General features: G+C 39.9%; 1 protein-coding gene and 1 long non-coding RNA gene across 6 annotated transcripts in view; one reads left to right on the top strand and one right to left on the bottom strand.

The window, feature by feature from the left end:
* Positions 1-26,313, bottom strand: part of ESRRG (estrogen related receptor gamma) — a 342,923-nt gene that overhangs the window by 216,258 nt on the left and 100,352 nt on the right. For 2 of the 5 annotated variants that reach the window (XM_042051852.1, XM_042051850.1), the window contains one exon: positions 13,831-13,889. The exons of 2 other annotated variants lie outside the window; for them this stretch is intronic. Coding sequence is in view for 1 of the 3 variants with exons in the window: in XM_042051849.1 (XP_041907783.1) it covers positions 13,736-13,770 (35 nt within the window). In the remaining 2 variants the exon portion in view is untranslated. One more of the 5 variants, XM_042051849.1, reaches the window with a different exon arrangement.
* Positions 1,375-26,313, top strand: LOC121675972. Its single transcript, XR_006020302.1, has 4 exons — positions 1,375-1,572; positions 23,506-23,638; positions 24,840-24,943; positions 26,172-26,313. It is a non-coding gene; the product is annotated as an uncharacterized LOC121675972 (long non-coding RNA).

Genomic DNA, 26,313 nt, shown 5'->3' with positions numbered 1-26,313 from the left:
CCGTATGTTATGGAATCTGTGCAATGTCTTTTTGGGATCATAGCATGGAGATCCCAGATCTGCAGGAAGTGAAGAGTATGTTACCATTCCCCTTTTTGTCACCAACAATAATATGCTTGAGGAAAAGAAGTGCCTTTAAAAAGATGTAAAGGAAGACCATGAGTGCAGTATGTGAATAATTTTAATGGCTTAGCAAGGATTAAACTACATCCATTAATTAATTTATTTTGAGAAGGCTAATGAAAAATAACGTATCTATCTGTCCAAACCATAATGCATATATCTTTAATATCACCTCTGCTTTAGGAGGATTGAATCCAGATAGGAACTGTGGCTAACAAGGTGCTGATAATGTTCCTGCAATAAGAGGTGAGCATTAGTTCTCATTAATTCATGTTCTTAGCGTAACTTGGCTCCATGGGCTGCCCTGATGTGATCTAACAGGATGTGGCATGCCAGAATGCATCACAACATGTTTGGAATTGTAAAAGCACACAGACCCTTAACAACTAAACTTCCCTGCATCCCCTGGTATGGAGTTCAGCATTCCTGATCAGGCACTGTCTCAGCTTTATTATCAACATGTTATACCTCCCACTGCTTGTTCAACGAGTATTTTCTCTCTTCTGTTTTCTAAACCAGCCAAAGGAGGTCAATGCACCTTAATTTAAAAACAAAAGCACAGAATGATGCTTAAAGCTTTGACTTACTGGGGTCTTTTATTATCTTCCCGTCCACGTGTTTCTACCTGGTATCCCCCAAATCTGGCATTGCCAAAAGAAGACCGAGGCGATTACAAGAGACACACAGTTATTTTAGCAAATCCCTTTAAAAAATAAAATAATTAGACTTGAAAGAAGCCTGAAACATTAGAGCAAAAGCGAGTACAAAAGAAGGAGCTGCGGCATCGTACGCCCCGTCTAACAAGGTATTGAGCACTGAAGCCCAGGGGACTCTTGGTACTCTCGCTGTGAAGATTAGACAAGAGCACTCGCGCAGGACACAGCAGGAATATGAAGGGACATGAAGTGAGCAATCCCAGCAGACAGCCTGTTGAAATATCAGTCAGGCACTCTGCCTCCACCACCTTTCACAGAGCTAAACATCTCTTTATGTCAGAACAAATTGGGCAATCCTCAAATCTTTTTTTCCTCTCCCCTGACTTCAATGCGGCACGGAGCGCTGGGAAGGAGCGCGGGAGGGAGCGCGTACAGACAGTTCACTTCAGTTCACATGAAAGCGCCCTGACACGCTACAAGACTGAATACTGATATTAGCAACTCTTACAATCTTATCAGAGAGGCAGGAGCAGCAGCAGCCGCTGTGCTGCAGACCTTCCCCCTTTCCAATTACACCGGGTGGCTGTTCCTTTCCCAAGCATCCCACAATGTCCTTTGAAAGTAAACTCCTGGGCTTGATCAAAGGCCACAAAAGCAAACACGGTGCTTCTGTATTTATGAGCATATTTACTTCTGTCACCTTTTTCTTATTTTCGCTCCTACCTTCCCTAGCCAGTCCATTAAGGAAGTCTAATTTTAACCAAGATCTAGCACAGTGCTCAAACGGAGACTGGTGAGTAACCACAGTCTTATTTTAAATTATTTGGTTTCACTTACGAAATTCTGTACAGGGTATTTGGCTGGGTTTTTTGATTAAAAAGCATACACAGAAGTTCTTTTTGCAGGAGAACAACAATACAGAAACCTTTCCACTGACTTCTGTGAATGTTAGAGACGTCTTAGTATGATTGTATAGAGACCATGAATTAATGTGATTGATTTTTTAAAATTTGATTCAGCACATGAAAACATTGCTTTAAAAATAATCAGCCAATTTTCATTCTTGAAAAAAAAAAAGCACATGAAACCAGAAAACTTAACTCAGTCAAGACACGAAGAACTCTGTGAAACTGCCTCCAAGAACATCAAGATTAAGCTGCTGACTCCACACTTACATTATAAAGATTCTGAATAATAGAATTTCTTCTAAAGTACCTGTCTGAGCACACCCCAAACAACAAACACACTCTAAAAATCCCTCCCCTGACAAATAAACCCATGGTTTTATAAAAAGGAAAATGAATATTCAATAAGAAAAAGTAAATAATTGGCCTTTAACCATGCCTGGCCACCTACTCTTTAAATTAGAGGTTTATTGTAAGCATGATCATTTGTACAGAATGATCAATTTCTATGACTTAATTATGGATATTTTCTGAAAGCTGCCTAACATTTCTTATATTAATTGATTATAGTTAAAGATCAGGCGCATTTCATTACAATTTTAGTTTCTGTTTATGATATTCAGGCAGGCAAATGTCTGTGTGTATGGAAGAGACATTACCAGACCATTTACTGCCCATTACCGCCAAGAAAAGAAGCCCATACTGGAACAAACTGTGCAGCATTTCTGGCATTCGTTAAAGGAAGAAAGCTTTATAAGAAAAAAGAAATACCACTGATTTTTACAGGTGTTTAATAAAGATAAGCTGAAAAAAGGGTTCCTATTTTAAGCTTGGTGATAGCTAAAAATGCGTTCAAAGATGTTCAAAAGCAATCTGAAGTCTCCTAAAAATGGGTGTTTAAAAGTATTCAAGGAAAACAGTAAAAATGCAAATATTTGTCACATTATTGTAGGATATGGGACAAAAATGCTCATAAATTCAAAGAACCCTGCTGAGGCAAACTGCATTTCATTTAAATATGACATTATTTGGGAGTCATTAAAACAAAAATAATGTTTATCTGTTGCATTGCAAAGGTTACTGTGAGAAAACAGCCAAAGTTTGCCCGTACTCGAATGAGTGGTGAAAGGGACTGTGAGCATAACACCCTTAATTTCAATTGTTGTAGTTGTGCTGTGGGAAATAAAAAGACTTAATGTAATTGATGATTCACTGCTATAGAAATACTACAGTAAAAATAATGAGGATGTATCAGTATTTTCAAGACTCTTGGTCTGATATGCTAATGTACCTCATACACATTACAATGAGATGAATTAAAAAAGAAAAAATAAAAAGGGCGCCAATAGTGACTGCTGACTTTTCCCTCAGAAACGTGTTAAATCCCAAGAAGAAAGTATACAGTGCCTCGGGATTGCTATGGAACACATTCAACAGCTGTCATCCCTCTATTCAAAGATCTTTCCTGATTTTTTATTAACAAACCCACGTAACGGGACACTTAGGCTACACAGAAGTAGGCTAGTATGTTGGGTTCAATATTAAGAGCCTAAATCTCATTATTAAAAGCATTCAATCTTGCTGAAGAGAGATGGCTTCTAGCTACAGCCATAAAGAGCCTTCTGCAACCCAAGTTAAAAAAACTTCTGTTTGCATGGACTTGCACAAGTCTGCCTATACTACTAAAAAACATAGTGAAATAATGCTAAAAGACCCCCAAAACTCTAAAGCTGCCATTTTGAACCTTAAACCATTCCCTGCAGTCATTCTGAACCATTAATTGCTGGTTATTTGTACATGGAAATCAAGATGTAGATGCATGCAGATCCCTTGATTACACAGACATTTAGTCAGTGGCTTTACTACTGTGAGTAGTTTTTGGTGAAGCAATCAAATTAAGCATGCCATTAAATATCTGATGTAGGTAAATCAGGTCTTAAAATTTGATCCATCTTGCATTCCTCCATCTCTTAGATTTGATTGTATTTGTGAAAATCAATCATGCACTTGCCTTAGTCCCGCCTTAATTCTGTCAATGAATTTAAACGCATCACGTACAGCACTTTTATGTGGTTTAAATTCAGCTATGAAGACCCATGAGGGTTCTGAGTTAAAATAATTCTGCACTGCATCCCCACTAAACAGTGGCTTGCCTGGACTGCCCCTGAACTGGTCTCACTTCCAACCCATTTTGTGTGTTTCCTTCCAATATGTCTTGGAGCCACGTGGTCCAAGGGGACAGGGAGAAGGGCTGGGATGTTACACTGCCTCTTACTACTGCTCACATGCTGTAGTTAAACGTATGCTTATTTACAATGCCCTGCAACAGCCTGTAGCTAACACAGCTTCCTGAAGCTATTAAAAGTGGACACACAATAACTGCAAGCAGAATTTGGCTTATTGTCTCCACAGATTTGTGCTAATATACCAGTGTCTCAAGACATCACTTCATTTTCATAACAAGGAGGAGATTTAATTTCTGCGGATTTCTATAAAAAGCAATTTGGAAACTTCTCAACAATGATATTGCTTCCCATAAATGCCAAATTGGTAAAAACATCATAAGAGGAAAACACAGCACACTGACAATATCATTTTTTCTAACTTAAGTACCAGCACTATTCAAAGACATTATACTGCTAAGTATCCAAATAATTCCTTCATTTTAAGGATCGAAAGCATAATATTATTTTGTTAAATTAAGCTCCCGCTTTCCCAAATCCCTCTTTTCCACTTAAACTGAGGAAATAAAGGCAACTGAAAACACATCTGCATGCAAGGCTTTTCTTTTCAGCTTTCAGGGGTTGTTCTGTTCTAGTTGGGGTGTGCACTTCCCTTTTTGCTGATTACCAAAACCCAAAAGTAACTGCAATAATAATTGTAAATCCCTGCTTCGGATGAGAAAACGAGCCTCAAGTATCATCATCTCATTCCCACCTTCCACTACTTGCAGGAAGGAGAAGGTTGGCGAGGGAAACTATCATTTATCTCTAACTTATTGGTACTACTGTAATACAGTCTCTCCAGCTAAAAAGGAATTGTTACAACTGAAAGTGACTGTTTAAAATGATATCAAAGATCAAAATTTCTGACTATGGTAGCTTGGGGTGGGGGGCAGGGGGCAGATAGCCTGGTTTTAAGCATGACCTATTAATTGACGAACATCAGGACTTTGTGGTCATTTAACACTCCCTATAAATGAAGACTTGATAACAGCTATTGATCTCAGTTTTCCTGGAAGAGGATCCCTGGGCTCAGCAGTGAGCAGTTTTGCTTCTCTTAGTTCATAAATACAAGAATAGGGCTATTGCTCAAATGCCACCCTAACTGCCGAAAATGAAATAAAAGTAAATTTCACTGCAGTGTGGAAGGCAATACAGGTGTATTTCCACAGCAGTTTTTTTTCAGTAGATAGCTCAAGGTTAATATAATCTCAGATTTCCTTATGGGAAATACAGAATTGCCACAGGTGACCCCTGCTATCATTTGAAAATATTTTCTTCATGAAAGCCTCCTCAAACCATACAAGCATATAAGTTACTGTTCTTATTTATTTCCTGATCTTCCTTGTGCTACCATGGAACTGCAATACCTCTGAACAGTAATGAGTTCAGCCTAACAACACATAAGATGAGCATTTCTGCTGCCCAGGCAAGAAGCTGAGCCAGGGAACAGGAAGTGTTGGGCTGTTACACCTGCAACACAACTGTGTCACAAGAAACAGAGACAATGGCGATTGTCTCTCCTGTCTGAGTCTTTTGTCATTCAAGGCTTTTCCCCATTTTCCCTCTTTTTAGCTATTTGTCTTTAAAACTCTGCTATAGGCTCATCAAATCAAAAGCTGATTTCTAAAACTTTCTATGGAGCTGCCAGAAGCACCGCCATCACTGAAAATGCATTATCACAGGATTTAAACAGAGAAAATTAATCCCCTCCCTCTTTCCACCTTCCCTTCCCCAAAATGAGAAAAACGATCTCTCCATCTCCAGACCCCCAGGTCAGATTAAACCCAGATGTCAAAGGAGAGACCTAGAAAGAGGTGCACATCCCTTCCAATGAGGATTTAAGGAGAAGCTGCAAGAGTAGATGAACTGTTGAACTCAGTCCTCTGTCTTAAAAATACATTTCATTGGGGTTGTTAACGCACTATATAAGTACCCAGAAGATGCAACAGAATTCTGAAATATGAATTAAGGACATATTGCGATCTCCAGCAAAATAATAAAAGTAGAGAGATTAAGAGACAAGCATATCTTTTTGAATTGTAGAATAGGTTTATAGGTCTTCTAATAACAACTTTTACTCAAACCTTACATAAATAGGCTTATATGATACAAATATTATGTGGGCTATGTGGAAACTACAAGGTCCCTAATCATGTTTAGGGATTACTTGACAGAACAGAGACATTTCATTCCTATTGGACCTAGGGATTACAGCAAAGAAACATCTAATATTCCATTTTTTAATTTCATGCATTTTTTATTTACTTTTAATGATGCTGTATATATTCATCATCCTGAAATATTAAAACAGTATGAAAAAAGTAATAAATTGGTGGAAAATTTAGGGAATGGGAATGCAACAGCACGCAAATCATACACTATCAAGTGCTTGATACACATTTAAAATTACTGTCTAGTACAGCAAAGCCAAATTCCTGGCAGATTTCTGAAGCGCAAAGTCACAATAAGAAGATCAGCAGAACAGACTGAAATAATAGAATATTCATCCCCCTAATCCATATGCAATTCTTTAGGGCTTTTTTTTAACAATGCATATGAGGTCTGACTGTATTCAGGATTTAAATAAGTTGTCTCTCCCTCTCTCTCACACACACACTCTCTGTATTTTTGTAAAAAAAAAAGTATATACAGTTATCATTTCTGCTCTACTGCACCCACATTGACAAGGTTAGCACATCTCCTCACACCTCAGATGAAACAATAGCATTTTAAACAACAAAAGTGTTAAAAGAAATACATTTATTCATACCATTGAAACCTCCTGCAACAGCTGTGTTGAAAGGAAGGGGTCCAGTTGCCTGGAAAAGGGATTTTTTTTTGTTTAATATTTTTAACTCTTTCCTACATGATTCTGAATAATTACTGGTTAATTTAAACCAATATCACATGTAGTTACTGGCAATAAAATTTTGAGGTCAATACTAATTCTTTGAGATCATGCCTTTCTCTCTAGACAGATGTAATTTTAGATCTGGCATTGTATAAAGGGACAGAGACCTAGAGACAAGCAAGTCATCACTCAAAAGACAGATGCTGATGATAAGGATGGTACATGTACAAAATGTGCTTGAGGATGGAGAGGGGAGGTGGAGTATAAAACTTCCATTGCCATGCTTGAGATTACTAAATTACTTTCAACCAGTGCAAAGGCACAACTGAGCTATAGATGTTCCTCCAAACAGGGGTATGAAGAAATTCATCCCCTATCATACAGACACGCAAAGCCTGATCCTTAGATCAAGCAGGTTTTTTGTTAAATTAGGCTCTTTCTGATTAGACTGTGAAATATCAACACCACATATCCATTTTATTAGTGATATAAAATGAAGATATAAAATGAATGTACCCAAACATAAGACATTTGCACCAGTAATGTATGTGTGGACTTGCTAAATAAAGGTGCCCACATGTGATAATTATGATGGCCACATGCAGAAAGCAGCTTTCACAACCATCCAACAGCTCTTGTCACAACTCTGTTAGTGAGGCGAAGGAGCACCAGGACAGGTGATGGTACATGAAAAGCCATCTGGTAAGTGAGAAAGAGCAGCCACATCCTGTGGAAACCTGAATACCCAAATGTAGCCACAGGCTATTTGTAGTAACAGGTCTCATGAGAAATGGCCTGGGGTGTAGATTGCTGCCGAGCATTTACCAGGACTTTGGGTTCCTACCTGGTGTGGGACATGCTGCTCCAATCCCCTAGAAATCAAGCTCGTGTGTTATTAACCAGACTGTGATATCAGTTGACATTGCTATTCACATTGCAAGGTTACTTTTCATTCAATACAGGCTAAACAAGCAATGCAAAAACATATTTAATGAAAGATTTTCTTTTTGTTAAGGAACCTGCTTACCTGCCCTTGCTATGACACCCATGTGTCTACACTGACACAGAGTCCAAACTTACTGGTGCTTATTGTTTACAGGTATCTAATTATTATTGATAGACCGGGGGGAAAAAACCCCTAAGCATACTGAAATCACCAGAATTGGTCCCACATCAGGTCTGGAATACATCCACCCTGTGTGTATGTTTTGCAGGTGCATAAGCAAAAGAATAAGCACTCTTAGAAATTATTTGATCTGTACTAATGAGAAAAGTGTGAAGCTGTACAAGGAAACAAAAGACAAATTAACATAAAACTTCTGCTAAAAAATACGACCAAGATCTCTGTTAACAGAACGGGATCTAATAATGCACACTGAACTTAAGAGAGAAAGCCTGATAGACACCCTGCAGAGCTGCACTGGACCGAATCTGAAAGGCACAGGTGGCAGCAGCTTTGATGCAAATGTACCACACTTTTAAAAGACGGGGCAATTAAGTAAAAATACGAAGTACCATCTCATTTTGGGGGGAGAGCAAAAAAAGGCCACAGAAGGAAGCTGGCATTTATTGAATAGGAATACAGATCACCCAGTGAAAATTAGGGTGTGCCTGAAATACATCAGTGCTACTCTCCCTGTTGCCATCCTTTATTTTACAGGACATAACAGATTTATATGAGCTTCTATTTCAGTGAAGACAACAACAGTTTGTGACAGTGAACGCTAGAAAAGTGCAGCAAAGCTTTTGCCCAAATTCTATACTTTGTTCCAAAGCAGAGAGCTAATCAATCTCTTCTGTAAGTGTTTGTAAATACAGTAAACACTTTTTAATGTGCACAAAGAATATTTTGTTTCCTTGTACAGATTCAGAGAAGTCGATCAGCCACATTCTTTAGAAAGCTTCTAAGCAAGCAATGCAAGACATATATTTGGAATATGAAAGTTTAATCCTACTCATTAAAACACGACAAACTTATAATTAATTGAGAATGGAGTCAATAATGAGGGCATCCTTCAATGTAATGATGTTGGTACTATCAGCTTGTAATAAGGGAATACGCTGTAGAAAGTGAAGTATAACATGGAAAAATTACAAGTCAGTTTAAAAAAAGAACAGCCTGAAAGTTTTGCCTTGGGTAGAATCTTTAAAACACAAATTTCAAATCCTCAAAAGTTCCATTTTCCCAGTCTTTAAATGAGATAATACATTATGTTGTTTTCCTGTGATGAGGAATAATTCAAGGTCTTACATTGCCTGATTAATCTCTCAACCAATATTTAGAAAAGGTTTCTCTTTGAGCTAATCAAACTTGACAAAAGCAATCTTCAAACTATGCCACATTCACTGATTTGTAAGATATCTCAAACTTGTGTTTTATTAAATGCAGTTTAAATTAGCAACAGCTCTAAATTCACCTGCTTATGACACCCCCTGAATCTCGCCAATAGTACATAAGGTAGGTAAAAAGACTACACATGCAGATTAAAATTATTAGGACAAGCTGCTTTTTATTTTTTTAAAGAAGGATGCAGTTTTAGTTTTATGATAGCACTCAGCTACATCCCTATTGTTCACACTATGTTGCATTTTGGGGGACAGTTGCTGATGGCATTCAGTTTACTTTTCCTGGAGATAACTGCCCTGATCTTACTGGACAAGGTCTCTCCAGTGATCCCTCCAAATACTGCGTGTTTCTTAATCCACAGAAAAAGGCTAACTTTCAATATACAATCTTATGACATTCTTAGGCTTTCAGTACCAAACAACATCATTAGGTTAAAGGACATCACTCCAGAAGAGCAATGTTATGATGAGAAAAACTAGTAAGGAAGCACTACAACACTGCCCGGTAGGGGATCACTGGGGGGAAGCACTTGAACACCATCCCAGCCTTCACCTTCACTAACAGCATTGGTAGCTTCCCTTCTTTCTGTGAGTGGCCATATGTGTGCAAACAGGATTTTCCCATGGTTTGAGAAAGTGTTTAAATTTGGTTGCCTGACTCCAAGCACTAAAAGAGATTCCTGAGTTAGCATAGCTGAGCAGGAGGGGAAAAAACTGTGGGAGAGATGTAAGTATTAATTCCCTACTGCAAATGTTCCAAGAGGAAATCGGGCCTCCAACTTATTCTTCTTCTCAAGTCACACTTAAATTCTGGATAAGTAAGTTTCTGAGCTACTGACTCCCCTCTTATTTTCTCCTCAAGGTTGTGTGCAACCAAGAAACTGCATTTCTGGCAACGTCTATGATAAAATAACACAATGTCCCATTAACAGGCCTCAGGTGCGTTAGAAGTTGCTAGTGCAAATCTTTTTGGGGCTCAAGGAAGGATACTCAAATATTGGGTAACACACTCTGACTGGGAAGACTATCAATAGAGTTTCACAATTTGTTTATATAAATGGGCCAACACTTTTAAAAGCACTTCAGAGCACTTAACTAAAGCAAACAAGCACTTGAACTTTAAATATCTAGCAAGAGAAGTCATTGACAAGTATGACTTGACTTAGTAAATTCTAGTATCTTTGCAACCTTTCATTCATACAGTCTTGTCATGAAGAGAAGCACCAGGCTCTCATCTCAACTTCAGCTCTGCTGTAAGATACAGAACGAGTGGGGTGAGGAACCACCTAGTCCCCTTCTGTATCTCTTTGTTAAAGCAAACAGCTTTGCTGTTTCCTATACGGCGATCCTTGGTCCATAGAAGTCTTTATAAAGCAGCTTCTGATTTGAAAACTTACTCTCTCTCTCTTATTTGGCCCTTAAAGTAGGAATACTTCATCTTACAAACCTCGTTTGCCCTGATATCCGTGGTAGCTAAGCGGTGATTTGGGAATACAGCATTTACCAAACACCATCCTATTAATTCCCCAAAGCTCTGGTAATAACTTTCTACACTCAGGACTGGGTACCTTTGGTAAGTGTTCTCATCGTGGTGCCAGTGTCACATGCATTTTTTATGTCTTCATATTTATAACACACCCCTCCCTGGCTACTGCACTATACACAACCACACTGGTCATTTCCTGACCAAATTAGTGTGATCTGATCCACATACACTTCTCTGCTGATAAACCAGCACCCAAATGGGTAAGATGAAAGATTATTCTGGAGTTCTGGACTCTTGGGTTTTTTTTTTAAACTGACACTTAGCTCAAGTACTAAGTTGGCCCCAAGAAAAAAGGTGGTGTTTAAAACAGGTATTTCTGATCAGTAGCAGGTGAATCTTATTCCCTAAAATCCTGCAACATACCTTGATTTTTATTTCTCTCTCAATGTGTTTTGCACATAGTCTGCATAATGTGGCAGAAAAGAGGTGGCAGAATAAACCTTTACTTTAACCTGGTCATTATCATCTTAGAAAAAGGAAATAAAGTATTTTTAAGCTATATCCTGGTGCTCAATGGCCACACTGGGATTTTAGTTTGCTAGTTTTAGGGGACATGCAGCATATTCTGGAACTGGCTGCTTGGGATTTGTACTGATTAGCCTGGTAATGAACATTCTCAAAACACTATTGTGGTAGAAAAAAACTCCACAGTTGATACAGTTAAAAATATGATCCACTCAGTGCTAAAGCCTCAGACTACGCACAGTTCCTAGAAGAAATAGCTTTGAAAACTCTTTGAAATACCATGCAAGTCATAATTGGGTTTTAATGTATAAAACGGCTCAGTAATTTAAATGTTTGGAAAAGAAAACAGTCTTTCCTAGAGTTTATGAAGTGATAAGTCTATTTCTTAGAATGATTAACTATGCAACCTGATTTTGAACACGAGCATCTCCTAGCATATGCTCTCCACAGCTGACACCATGAGAGCAAACAGTTTTACCAAATTAATATTATAGGACCCAATTCTGATATTGAATTCCCATTCCTCGCCTCCCCGCCTTGAGTAAGAGCCTTGTTTTTTACAGAAGTAGTTTTACTTCCTATTCTTAAACAAGTGAAGTCAGGATTAAGCTCTGCTCCTCATGCATTTGGGTCTACTGAATGACAAATTAGATTTGTATGTACAGGATGCACAACATGACATTTCCAGAAACTAAAGGAAAAAAAAAAGAAAAAAACCCCAAAAAACCAAAACCCCAAACACAGAAAATGAATGACATTCAAGCATAATACAATACTCATTCATTTATAGAAAACTTTTAGTAGCAAATGCATATTAGAAAAACAGATGAAGTACAGCCAGGACAGCATAAAGAATGCTTTTGGGTAGAATGCCCCAAATAACGTCCCATTTTAGAACAGTGATAAACCAAAACTATGACAAAAGAAAAAGCAATTCAGTTTTGAACACACTACAAATAAGTAACAAGATCTAATCACTTAGAAAGTCCTTAAAGAGCCCATGGCCTTGGTAGAAATGAATTAAATGGTGAAGTAAAATTAAAGAATAGAAGAATAAACTTAGACAAAATTACCTGAGAGAGGAAAAGAGACAAAAGCAGTGAAAAGAAACAGACCCATGGAAAATACTACTTCATTCTAATAATAGATTCATCAACAGAATATCTGTATGCACTAACACCTAATTTGAGCATCCTGAATTCTGATCCTGATTTCCCGAGATGGCAACTACAATATTAAAAAAAAAAACAACTTAAATTGCTCATTACTAGAAATAGATTGATTTGCATGAGAAAAATGCAGAGTTAAGATTCCCATTTCATTTACGAATATTAAGATCCTAAAATAAAGTCTCAAAGTAAGTCCTAACTCCCAGGCTAACACTTCCCTCCTTTTGGTGACAGCATCATTGCCCCTGGGACCTGGGAAATGCCATATGTGGTGGCCACAGGCAATAGGATGTTTGTGTGAGCCCAGAAAATCTGGACAAGGGCTCAGGAGATGAGCGTGAGAACTTGCAATTCTGTCTGGTATTCAAAACCAAACAAACAGGGAAACATCCAAGTGGGAAACACCATCAACAGCAAAAGGCCTGAATTTACTTACGGCCATCTGAGGAAGAGCTGTGGCTATGCTCAACTTTTCTATTTGTCAGTAGCTTTCCTACCTTAAGCAAAACTTGCTGGTGCACATGGCCAGCTACTTCGTTTATTTTTAAGCACATAAATGCAAAATTGTCTAAAGACACACAAATTTACCCTGGTGCAGAAGCCAATCGCCAGAATAATCCAACGTGGTGTATGTTGGGCACAAGATGTTGGCTGATATCCTGCAGTCAGCACATTTTAAACTGCTTACTGGTTTTAGGTTTTAAATTGCCTACCAAATACTAACTTAAGTTATATTTGGGTTGGTTTTGGGGGGGGGGGGGGGGGCCAAGGGGATTGGGGAGAGAGAGAGGGGAGTGGATAGTATTAAATTTAATAGAAACAAATCACCCAGGTATTAAAAAACCAGCAGTTACTTTACCTGCTGCTCTAGAGAATAGCTCGGTAATATAAATTTCAGTTTTCCCATACCTACAGCTCCAAGCTGAACATTGGGGTGTCTGAGTTGCCTTTATCCCCTGAACACTACATGTGAGAACTCTTAATTTTGTGTTCTAGCACTTTAAGCAGAGTTGCTTATAAAGTTAAGAGCCACCTTAATGTTCCTCAAAACTATACTGAAGTACGAGATAACCCTTCCTTGTGAAGGTAAGAGTTTGTCAACTTCTAGGACCTTCAGCCACTAACCCCCCTCTCATCCAAAAGTACCTAACACATTTCCCTTTTAAACTTACTGAACATTTACAGCAGCCAAAGCACATTTTCTCACATGACTAAAATGCTGTCTCTGATGGCCCTGGACTCCAGCAAACTTCAAGAGCAGGACCAAAATTTAGAAGGTTGCTTTAAGGATTAAGCCTGAGCCCTTGCTGCACCTGAAGTGACACACTTCAGGAGGCAAACACCCCTCCCACTGCTGGCTGCGGTCTCCCACCCCCCAGCAGCTCCGGCGTGCTCGTTCCACCGGACAAATCGCAGAGGAGAGGGAGCGAACCCCCTTCATGGACTCACCATCCTTTTCTAGTCACATTCACTACGCATTGCATTAGAAAATCGTAACGGTGTTAAAATATTTTGGCAGGATTTGTTATGGCCAGATCACTCACTTCCTTTGGGACACACAAAGCCTCCTCTGGCAATGAAACAGCCCAAATGTCAGCAAATCCTATAGAACAGAAAACGGTCTGTCAATGTAAAGCCTAAATGAATCTCCAGTTAAGCAAAACAAAACAAAACTGTACAACATAAAAATTCACATACAGAAAAACGAAACAGCCTAGAAATGTTCACTTTTTATTAAGGTTTCTTTTTTTTTTTTTTCCCCACCCTCCAGAAACTTTTGAGCAGCATTACAATGAATTCATCACAAGGTGCTATTAGAGCACAAGCTCCCTCCAAGTGTTACCAATTCACGGACAGATTAGAGGGCACATTAATAACATAGTTAATATGAAGTGTTTAGAGCCTTTACATCAGTGACAAATACGACTCAGCCAAATTTCCTGACCATTGAGGCCACGGAGGAACAATTTGGTAGATTTCATCAACAGTTCTAATTATGTTCCTGTCAAGTCGAGAACAAAGTAATCCATAACTGGGGGGCTGCTTGGAGACAGTGCCACGTGAGAGTAATTTATGCCCAGGGCCCCTCGCTGTAGTTAGTGTGCACAACGCTTGACTAACAAGTGGGTTCAAAAAAAGGAATTTATTAGGGAAAACAGCCCTCCAGCTCCGAGCAGCTCATCAGGTGCAGGCTTAGCAGGAGTTATGAGGCAAAGTCTTCTTGTTTATAAAAGCACCTAAAGTCCACACTGGCCTCAGTGGGGTTTAAATCATGGGATTTCAGCCCAAGGCTTCTGCTGGAGCTGGGTAAGCCCACTGCCAGGGCCAGAGTGCAACCCAGCCCCCTTTAAAATCATCTCAGTCCTTGGGACAGTGGCAGCATCACTCAGAGGCCGAGTGGTACCAATGCCCTTTTGCAATCCTATAAATAACATGCTAATGAAAGATGCAAAGGGATTATTAGTAACAGTAAACTAAAATGTCACAATACACGATGTGTTTCTTACCACAGCCCAACTGGGAAACAGGCTGAGAAAGGGAAAGGGAGGGGAGGAAGGTAAATGGGGGAGAAGCTGTCATGTAATTTTGAGTCATTTTCCACTGTGATCTATATTGGGATACAGCTTCTATCCTTTCAAACAGGATCATTTTATACATGACACTCCTGCTGCATTTCACAAAAAGGCAGGAATGTCTCCCGAGCGCTCGAAGTGCAAAGCCTGGCAGCGGTCATTCAGGATCAGTTACTTGCATACGCAGTGAGATGTTAGAGAAAGTAAAATGATGCATTCCAAATGTATTTAAGAACAGTGTCTGTAAACAGAGGGTAAAATAGTGTTTGCAAAAAATTAGGTCCATGTGAGAAACACAAAACACTTAATGGGTTTTAAAGCACAGTTTTCTGAAGGCAGCTGTGGGCATACACTACTGCCAGCAGTTTTAGGTTTTTATTTAGCAAGACAAAACCCACAGCATTTAGTGGACCAAACACCAGCTCAGATAAGGGAGTGGTCAGACCAAGGACCCACTTCAGACTGATTTGCTGTGTAGCCCCAGAAAGGCTGACTTCTTCACCCACATTTCCCACTGCTAGAATAGGTACAGGTACGCAGATCTGTACACAAATGACATATCCTGCCAATGGATTTTTAACTATAAAAATGTTAGTGGCTTCCCTAAACTATTGGTTTCAGCTACATTTTAAATTACTAGTTGACTACAGGCACAGAGGAAATGCAGAGCACAGCTGGGGAGCACTACATCAAAACCCTGAGCTTCTCCTTTCACAATCTACTAAAGTTTCTTACCCAGATTTGCTTGAACCTGTAAATTCTCTGACATCAAGGGGACTTTCCCAGCACCTACTGAGTGGGACAGGATTAGTCTCATGTAACTGAAGCTTCACAGATTTATGATTACTTGCTCCCAAGGATGAAAAAAAACCACACTTTGAAAGCAGGGGTGGCTTTGCAAGGAGGCAAAGAGGAAAGGGAAGGACGCAGCCCCATTCTGCAGATGTGAAAAGAGAAACATCTCTGCAAGTCAGACAGTAATTCAGAAGCCAAGCAATGCCTGGACGTTCTAATTCCCAGACTCGTGATTCAGTCACAAGACGTGCCTCCTTTCCTGGTGAAATGTCATGCTGCTGCATGCTTCTGTTACAGAACACATCCTAACCAAGTGTAGCAAAAGCATGATGATCCCATTAAGTATCTAACATCTAATACCTTGTGAAAACTAATTTAGTGCTTTATCAAATCTCTAGTTTGTATGTAGAGCATAAACTGGCTACATTTGCTAATAGGGCAGATTGACCTGTCCCATATATTATCAAACCACATCAAAGCCTGCTGGAGGACGTAGCCTTAGCTACTTATTATCCCTTGCATTAACTCTCTCACTAGCTACTCAACCAATATATTTTCCTGTAATACATCTGTCATGATTTTGCAGGGAAATCAGCAATTCTGAACAGTGCAGCAGTTAGATAACGGGACTAAACCCATCATGGTTGCCTGGCTTTCCAACCTACTGCTAATTGGCATGGACAGAAGCCCTTAGAGCTGGGCTTGCACAACAGCACACCACTGCTGGGCCCTAGAGATTTGGCCTCTTAGTTAGATTTGTATTTTTAGAGCTTGAGTCATTCACATGATTTCTTCAGGATTTATTACATGCAAGAGAAATAAAGTTGGATGCCAACACCTTCAAATTTACAAGATCTTTTTTCTTATTCCTTTTGGCAGAAAAAGGTCGTATTTTGCAAGAGAACATGTGGCTTAGTAATCAGGAAAAAAGTGCTAAAATATTAGTAATAATAATGTTAGCAATACTAGATACAATGAGAACATCTTTCTTGGCTTGGATGCCATGCAATCATATTCCCACGTGTTTATTTAGGGTCTTACTTGTGACACTGTATAATGAATTATATATCTGAAGTCATGTCTCTAACGGTCTGGGAACTTGCAGATATGGCTAATAGAGGGTCTGGTTGGTTGTTTTGTTTTAAAATAGCAATTGCTAGTATTTTCTGATAGATAATGTTTGTCTTCGGACTTGGAAACCCTGAGCCATTACACTTGGGTCTCTTACTGACCTTTCTGACCATGTGACTACCTATCATCACTGGAACCCAGGAGGTAGTGGTGGAATATGAAAAATAAACTAAAATAACACAATACTCCGTCTTCAAACAGAAATCCACTCAATAGAAATATAAGATTCTTTCACTTTGCATTTGTGATTGTATGTAGTTCTGAAATATAATTATATCCATCATATCATCCTACTTGTTCACATTTAATCCTACATTTATTTTCTCTTTGTACGGCTTCTCAAGCACTGTCATCTTTTCCCTTATAACTTCTGGCCCCTCATGTCTTTAAACACTAATGTAAACAAGTCAAAGGCATTTAGGGGGGCATACGGGGGTCTTACTAGGAGGTTTGTATAGTTTCTTGGTGATCCCCGATCGCGTTGTTGATGGATCATTTTTAATCCAGAGAATATTAAAAACTGCTTACAGCCCAGCTGTGGGTTTAGTATCACCAACAAAGGCAGGCCAATACAGTAGTTTTTCTACAGAGTAAAACTTCTAACAAGTAAACTTTTAGCCAGGGGAACAAATTAGATAACAACAACAACAAAAAGGCGGGCAGTGAGTTAAAACTTCACAATTCTGTGTTACTGAATTGAACTGCAAGTCTTTGGAGCTTTATCCCCCTCCCTTCCTTTCCCTCTATATTTTTCTTCTTCTGTTTTTATGCTGAAATCACAGGAACTACGCAGGCTAGCAAGGCTGTAATCACTCAGCAGGAACCTGGCACAAGCACAATGCAACCACCAGCCAGGCAGCAGGAAACTGAAGGAAATCTCTCTCTCCCTCCCCCCCAGGTTTCTTAAAAGGGGCTCGGCGTGAATGAATCTTCCCGGTAGCCACCAACAATTTCTTATTCCTTCCGAGCAATCATCAATTTCAGCATCAAGTGGTTTAGTGGCTCTACAACTGGTAGTGGCAGCGGAGTAAGCCCAGCATGCAAGCGTTTTGGCTAATTTAAAACCCTTGTGCTGCCGAATCAAACATGACAAGACAACAGTAAAAAGAGAGGCTATTATCCCAAATGAGAGTTGGCGGATGGCTGAAATTGGCTTGAGTGGCAGAGACAAAAGAGGTGGAAGGAGCAGGGACAACCAGGCATGATAATAGCAAATACAGTGTGCACTTTCTCCCCCACCCCCAGTGCATTCATACATACCCCACCTGGAGGAAAAAGGGAAACATTTTCGAGTTTCATGGCCAGGCAGAAAAAATACACTTAAGAAGATTCAAAATAAATTAATACCTGGTAAAGCATCTGCCGCACAGATACAGGGAAACATAACTTTAGAGACATCACCCTTTCAACAGAAACCCTAACACTCCAAAGACAAAACCTGTGACTTCCTACCTGAATTCATGTCCTGCTGCCCCAAGTTCATTCCCGTGAGCTGAGAAGCAACTGAGTTAGGACAGAATAACTTCAAAATGAGAATTATCTGCAGCGGGGCTACTGGTGAATAGCTGCTACACACAACAAGCTCATGAAGAGCCCAGATCTCCAAGAGTTGCTGGGGAGGAAACGTGGAGGGCAGAGGAATTAATTTTTCAAGGCAATTGGGAGACCACAAGCATTCTCACGATGTTGAGAGCCATGAACCCTGGTGATGGCTTGCAGCTCACAGAATGATGACCTGTGGGATCACTGGAGAGCAAGCAAGTTGTCTTTTGCAAGATTAACAATTTAAAAGTGCTGAAATTAATTTTGTTTAATAGCTGTGGGTGCAGACTCCTTACAAAGTAGGTTGCAAGGTCAGCAAGCCTCCTAAAGCCTTTTAAAATGCAGCTTTTTATAGGGACAGTAGATTTAGGGTGGCTTAGGGCTTAAAGATCTGAAAAGCAAAAGAAGGCTAAGAGGTCATTTGCTACCACTTCCAAATCCTGGGCGAAGACATGTTCTCTGTTTTGCTTCTCACTTTATGACATACACTTATTGGTATATTCAAAGCTACTTGAGGCAGTATGGGTTTCTTAGGGTAGGACAAAGTGAAAAAAGACATTAAAATCAACCATGAGAACCTTGATTAACCAGTACATAGCAGGCTCATCAGACTCATACTGGAACATGCCCACCTGTGTTACAAAAAAGCAGTGGGAGACAAGAAAATAAATCTGGGAGATGAGAAAATAAATCTAGGAGACTGAGAGACTGGGAGGGGAAAGACAAGGGCAGGGGGAGTGCTCACACCCTTGCCATCATTCAGAAGTAGTTCACCTGTGATTCACATCTGCCTCCTTATGCAAGATCATTACACTCTAAATTACTGTACTGTACAGAGTGTTTCAAGGAACAGCTGGGCTCAACACTAAAACCAAAACCAACCATTTAAAAGGGATGTGCTCAGCTTCACACCCTAGTACATGTGAGCTATTGCTCACAACATAGCAGAATCTGATGATTAGTGCTCCCTTCTAGGACACTTTTCTCCTACATTTTTACCAACAGCATCCAACTAACTGCACAGGTAAAGTTCATAGTGTGTGCCAGTCTGGGAGATAGAAACAGGGAACTAGTTTTGCACCATTGTGCAAGATGGTCTGAATTTGCTGAAAATAAGCAACATTGCCTTGAAAAATATTTGCATTTTGTGCATTTGGACCTGTGTGAAAGGTGGACTCATGAATTTAAATAAAAGTCCAATCCCCAAAAAAGCACACAGCCCAATGTAAAGAAATATTCCATATGTATAGAAACCCACTTGGTCTCACAAACATATTCAGGGAACCGAGAACCCCAGTGAAGGACACAATCACAATGGATATAGCATGTGGGTTTGTCTCATCCTGCCCACTTCTTTTAAATCTTTTTCCCCATAACATGAAGGAAACATGTGGCTTAGTTTTCAAAGAAAAACCAAAACCAGTAACGTGCCAAACATCAGGCATGCCAGCTGTTCATAGATAGCCCACCCTGGGACAGGTAAGTGCCACCCAACAGAGAAACCTGTATCAGCCAGCCATACAGGCAAGCAGGAACACTCCAGCCTTTGCAGTGTGTTTTCCTGCGTAACCAAACTTCATTACTGTGATCCTGCAGACAGAGGGGCCCCTTCCCTGGCAATGAGGTAACTGATGGTCATTAGGGAGGACAGAATTAATTCTGCTGCGAGCCTGGCGCTGACAGTGGCCAAAGCGAACACATCAGCCATTTTTCTCAGCCTCTTCCACAGGGAGTTGGAACAAAGAACAGAGCCCTGGGGAAATACTGAAGACATTGCAAGAAAATAATTTTAGATGCATATGAATACTGCCACCAAATACTGTGTGCTTTCAGGCTGATATATGCTGGTGTATGTGGTGTTTGCTCCCTTTCTTTGTCTCAAAGTTGAATTCATATCCTCACACAGCACTCCAAGGAAAGTCCAGTTCACAGTTCAGCAAGGAACTGCTTAAAAGGCAAGCCTGATACAGGTCCTTAGGGCACCTCATCCATCCTGCACTTGGATGGCATTCTCCACCAAGGGACCCCATTAGGAAGGAAGGGAAAACTGAAATCCTAACCCAAAGCAGCCAGAAACAGCACCAGCATACTGGTGTAGCAGCGATGGATGAGCCTCCATTTGTCTTCAAAGCATGGGAAGCCAATATATCTGCTTCAGAGCAAACTCAACTTTACTCTCCAACCTTGTAGTGTACTTAAAGGTAAAATGTATATCATCCTTCTATCCGTGGATAAAGCCACAGAGAAGTGTCACCGAAGACTCCAATTAAACAGATTGGAAGTGAAGCATTTCCAGTGCAACTCCATACAGCAAAACACCCTGAGATGCACAGTTTAAAATCAATTGCCCAGGAAGGCATTGCCACAAGCGACAGCTTCCTTTCCCCTCCACACAATGGAGCAACTCAGAAGCATCTTATGCTAGTACAAAGCTTGCTGCAAAGTGCAGTTGCTGTAGGAACGCTATCAATACCGGAGGTATCACAGATCCTACCCTCCCTGCAGAAGGTTAGGCCCTTCCAGGCAGGAAGAAACAATATGTTTGTTCTGTAGCCAAAGTAATTATAGACTTGCCTATATTGCTTTATATTTCTCTTTTCATAAAAGAGCTTTGTATTGGTGTTGAACAAGCCGAGTTATGAGACTGGAAGTCTCCAACCTAAACTTAGGTCTGGCAGAAGTAGAAAGAGCTTCACTCACGTCAGGAAAGGTGATTCTGTTTATGCCAGGATTGAACATGGCCAAATATTCAACGCTGCCCATTAAAATATTTAAGCTTAAACCGGTGTAATTCCCTCATGGATAGTATATTAAGTATACATCGTCAGACTTCTCTTCACATGTGAGTGGAGCAACTATGTAATATTACAGGAGGAACTCACATTCTTCATCCATGGGGGCAGTTCTAAGGAGAACACAGAGATTCAAACAACTGTAACATGAAACACGCTTGGTAGAAGAATATTGTATTTTTGAAAGCTGGTCACCTGCTTATAGGAATCTCTATCCAGGGCTCTTACTTACATTTCAGGGGTATCTATTGTTCCAGGTAAGATCCTCCTGCACCAGGAGCTGTACAAGTGCAATGAGAGAAGACCACCATGACCAATACACAATGTGATTCAAAGGCACCAGCCAGAGAGCTGCTGGGAGCACACGTATTTCTTGGGCTCCAGCCAGGAGCCTAAACCTAAAGGTTACCCTGTCCTGGTGTAGCACCATATCACCTCTAGCGCCAATTAGGCTGACCAGAACTGGATATATCTGCCTGCCTATTCAGTTCATATCAGGAAAAAATGAGAGAGAAAAAAAGGGAGAGGGGAAACAGCCAGCAAGGTCAGGCACTTACGTATGAACCGCATACCTTGTATGAGTAACAGCAACACGGACCCAAACCACCAATGCAGCACCAGAAACTGCCTCCTCCTGCTCAATGCACAATTAATTGTTAACAAGGCATCTCACTCCAAATGCCAGACCAGTTCTCTTCCTGCCTGTGTTCAAGATCACAAAAATATCTCCCACCAAAAGGCTTTTTACGTATCTGTATTTGCAGTCTCTGAATCCAGCGGGAAGGCTAATCTAGGTATTCTGCCAATCTACAAAACCTAAGTTGTGTGGACTAAAACAAGGAGAGCTATGTTCTCTAACATGCTAAGAAAACTCACAGGGTGTCATCCCAAGTGACTGCAAAAACCACATGGATGAGATGTCTAACAAGACTGTCCCAAACCTCATGATTAAACTCTTTGCCTCAAAGTTTTGACCTTTTTTTTTCCTACATGGCAGACTTTGAATAGGTCCTGGCCAGCAGGAGAGTGGGGAAGTACAAGAGCCACACTCTTCCATCTGCTTCTCCTTGGGATCAAACACTTCTCACAAAACAAATGTCTTGCCTCAAAAGCTTTTTTTTTCTCAACCTGTAAAATTCTAAAGACCTCTTAAAAAAATTCTCACAGCCTAGAAGATGACAGTGAATCATGAAGTCCAGCCACCTCCTCACCATTGCTGTGCCTCAGTAGTGCCCACAGTATGACACTAAATTTGAATGCCTTGCAAAAGAAGCGGGAGAGGGGAGAGTAGGAAAAATGAGATCGAGATCTTGACAGAAAACAAAAGAATGGAGACCTAAGTCAGCCAGCCTCGGCTGCAGATGACTTCCATGAGTTTCTGCCTCTGTGTGACACAGATGAAAAGAGGTTGCTCTTTCTCTGAGACACCAAAAACGTCAGATTCTAACAGCAATTTTTAACATACACATATATATCTATATATATATATAATGTAGGTAGTGAGTACTAATTTTACTGAAATCATTGCCATACCCAAGATTACTAAGCATCAGTTCCAGGAGAAACACCAAGCCTTGATCATGATACCTGATGTTATTCTCTTCACCTCAACATCTTCACTGCTAATAATCACAAGCCCCAGAGACACCCTACCCTGTAATGGTTTTCCCAAAGCCACAGTAAAACTCAGATCAATCTGATGCCTACTGCAATGTCCAGAAAACTGGGAAACTTACTGTTTTCATTGGGAAAAAAAAAGGCAACCTTGCAGTCGCCTTTGAACTTCTGTCTGTACCACTGGGATAAACACACTCAATACCAGGAGAAGAAGCTCTAGGAGGGCTTTCATGATGCAGTACACGAAAAAAAAAGAGGGGAAAAAAAGTGTTACAACATGTCCTGTTCCTATTCTGCTAATATATATATAATTTTTTTTTTGAGATAAAGCCTCCTTCTGTCAGAAAAAAATGTCCCATATTTTCAACAGGATTTTAGGTTTAGTCTCTGTAGAGGATTTTCAGACCAGCCATTATTGCAGCACTAAAGCACATTAAGAATATTGAGCCAATTTATTAAAACACTCTGATTCATAAAAAAATAAAATCTAAAAAAAAAAAATCAAGAAAACCTGAAGCTCAAGGAAAAAAAAAAAGGGGAGTAAACACTGAATTTTTTTTTTTTTTTTTTTTTTTTTGCCTCTTTTCCCTCAGGCACATAGAGCAGTCATTAGGGAACTGTCCAAAGAAGCTGAGGAAACTCATTACCAATCTGATAAAGCATGGCCAGGTTACCATTCTGGAGTGGGGGGGAGAGGGGGGTTTGTTGTTGTTTTGGTTTGGGTTTTTTTGGGTTTTGTGGTTTTTTTCTACTTTTCCCTTTCATATAGGGATGAAGCATGCATAGACTCTTGGGACCTGACTGTGTTATGGAGCAGGAACGACGTGCCTCCAGCCCTGCTCCACAAACCATTCCATCAGCAGAAGTCTCCGGCAGGTCGGAGACGGACTAACTTTTCTAAGGTATTAAATTAAAAGATGTTGAATTAAGTTAAACGCCCCACATTGAACTGACATTTCCCTTTTTTAATGCAATCTAAGATTGATGAAAAATACCACTTATCTACATTAAGGGTCAAAATATCCAGCAAAAGAAGCCTCTGGTTCAGCGCGTCAGAGCAAAGTCAGTCTTACATAATCCGGGGACCAGAACGCGGATCACATTCTGATGATCCAATTAATGGTGGGATACTTTGCAATCAGCCAGGAAGCAAGGCCCCTAACAGATTGTGGGGCTGTAACATCAATTTCTTAAGTGCATTTAAAGGATTACAAATGTTAGTCCTGGCTTGAGATTGAAACACCTATTGAGGTGCTCTGAACCACATTACAGTAATTGGGTACCTGAATTAATGCCATTTCTTCTGATGGGCGACTTGAATACATTGGAATTACGGATTTCTTTTGCTGTGTTTTACTTTCAGCCTTTTTCTTCTCAGAGCATAAATCTGAGGTAGAATATCTCTTTTTATCTAGATAGTTTTAATTACAGCCCTGAGGCACCCAAGTACTGTCTTAATTTCACTTTCTGGATTGTTTGGGTGCACTCCCTTTTTTTTATCTTTTATTTTCCTTATTATTTTACCATGCAATGACATTAAGATGGGAATTTTTTTTTTTCTTGAAGCTTCAGGGGGAAGGGGGAATAGGCTGCTGAGACATGGAGAAAGAAAAGTCTTTCTTTTCCTTCCTATATCCCTCTTCCACTATGTAAACCTTTTTATGCATGCACCAGATACCATTTGCAGTTTTACACCTCTAGAGAGCTAGAACTAGGGCTGCCTCAATTAGTCTTCTATTCCTTCTGAGGTCAGTTCAAGTAAAGGTCTCCATCATATCAAACTGGCAGGAATGCTAACGACCTGGGTATTTCAGACCATACAGGGTTCAGCTAAAGAGCTTAAAAACCACGTAGCCGGTTTCAAGAGTATTCAGCAAATATACAGCATAAAGCTGTATTTGTGTGCCAGAGACTAAATTTACTCAGTGTTTTAAAATCTGAAATAGGTTATGGCACAGGTTTGTTTGTATGGCTTTTCAGCCAGGCAGTGTCTCTGTTAGACCGCAGTACAGAGCATATAGGACACACACATTTTCCTCTTGGATCATCTGAGTTTTGATAATTAGAGTTTTAACAGGGAATTCCATCCATTTTTGTCCTCAGCGTCTGTGGCACTGACATTTCAGCGACCTCGACGGTGATTTCTCACTTGCAGCTAACTGGAATGTACACAACCATGATATAATGCCCACGCTGTGAAAAAAGAGGTGAGAAACAGAGCGTGGTATTCCAAATATTCCAGTCTGCTCTGTACATTTCATTATCTGGTTACAGCACATCAGGCTTATCTATTGTTTTAATTACTTTTATTTTTGAGGTCTTATTAGTGATTAGTTGTAAATATACATACATGTACATACACATGCATATTTAGTTTTCATGTATCATATATCCTTTCTGAGATATTCCAACTTTTTGTCCTATACTCAAGATTCTGTAAAGACACTGTGATGCTGCAGTGATTCTGCTCTAATTTTGGTTTTGCTTAAGATAACTGTAAACAGCAAAGATACAGGAGCTATTTATCTTCATTGCTGGTTAAGAGGAAATTGCAGCATATACCTTAGGGGAACTAAGGAGGCACAATGATTTAACAAGCATATGAAGGAAAGAGACAGCTTCTAATTCGATAATAGAACTTTCTGATGCTCAGGAAACAGTGGTGTGCATGGTTTAGTCAGATAGCCTTTCACAGTTAACTATTTTATTTCTTTGATCTATTTCCTGCCACATAAGAACGGTAGGATTTAGGAGGGGTCACTGGGGACCTTTCAGCTGTGCTCCTTCTTTCTCTTGAATGATTTTGAATGTTCCTTAATTTCCCATCTCCACTAACATGGGATATTCCTAGGGTTTAGAAATAACTCCTCTGAAACACAATAAAACCTATAAAGTGTCTCCACATAAGACATGATTAATCAGCCAGTGGATAAGACACAGTTTCGTTGTAAGGGCCACGCAATGAAGCAGGGCAAAAGGTTTTTCAAAAAGTGTCTTGCAAATCTCAGCCACAGTTTCAGAGCAGTTTTTGACTCATTAGATCGTGCTGGCTGAAATGATTTACATACAGATAATGACAACACAGACCCCAAGGACTAGTTAGCTGTTTAGCAGCGTATACATTTCATATAACCACTTCCATACATCTAGTTTTAAATTCATTAACAAAAATTAATTGCTACCCAGTGGTCTATATTACACTGCACACAGCTTCAATACACTTTCTAAATTACTGCTTTCTGTCACTCCTCCCAGCAATCCTACAGACAAGATAGGCTTTACTGCCTTGAAGGCATTGACTATCAATTTGTAGCAAAGCTCGTGTTTAAGTTAGTGAGAATCAACAACTGAACTTCAGGATAGTTGTCTTGTTTTTAATATCTCATTAATATTTTGGAATAACAGACAGCTTTTCTCCCTCTCCCCCTTTGGCAGAGGCAGAGTGATGTCCTGAAGGTTCCCCTGCAGAGACACCAGCAATAACAGCTCCAACATGCTCAGAGAGCCCTGATCTCACTAACGTTCATCTTGGACCCAATTCAAAGGTTACTGAAATCATAAGGAAACTTTGCATCAG

Source organism: Corvus kubaryi, unplaced genomic scaffold, assembly GCF_017639235.1.
Source record: "Corvus kubaryi isolate FWS band 111438036 unplaced genomic scaffold, C.kubaryi_AGA036_p1.0 76, whole genome shotgun sequence".
Taxonomy (NCBI): Eukaryota; Metazoa; Chordata; class Aves; order Passeriformes; family Corvidae; genus Corvus; species Corvus kubaryi.
This window is presented reverse-complemented; position numbering and strand designations above follow the sequence as displayed.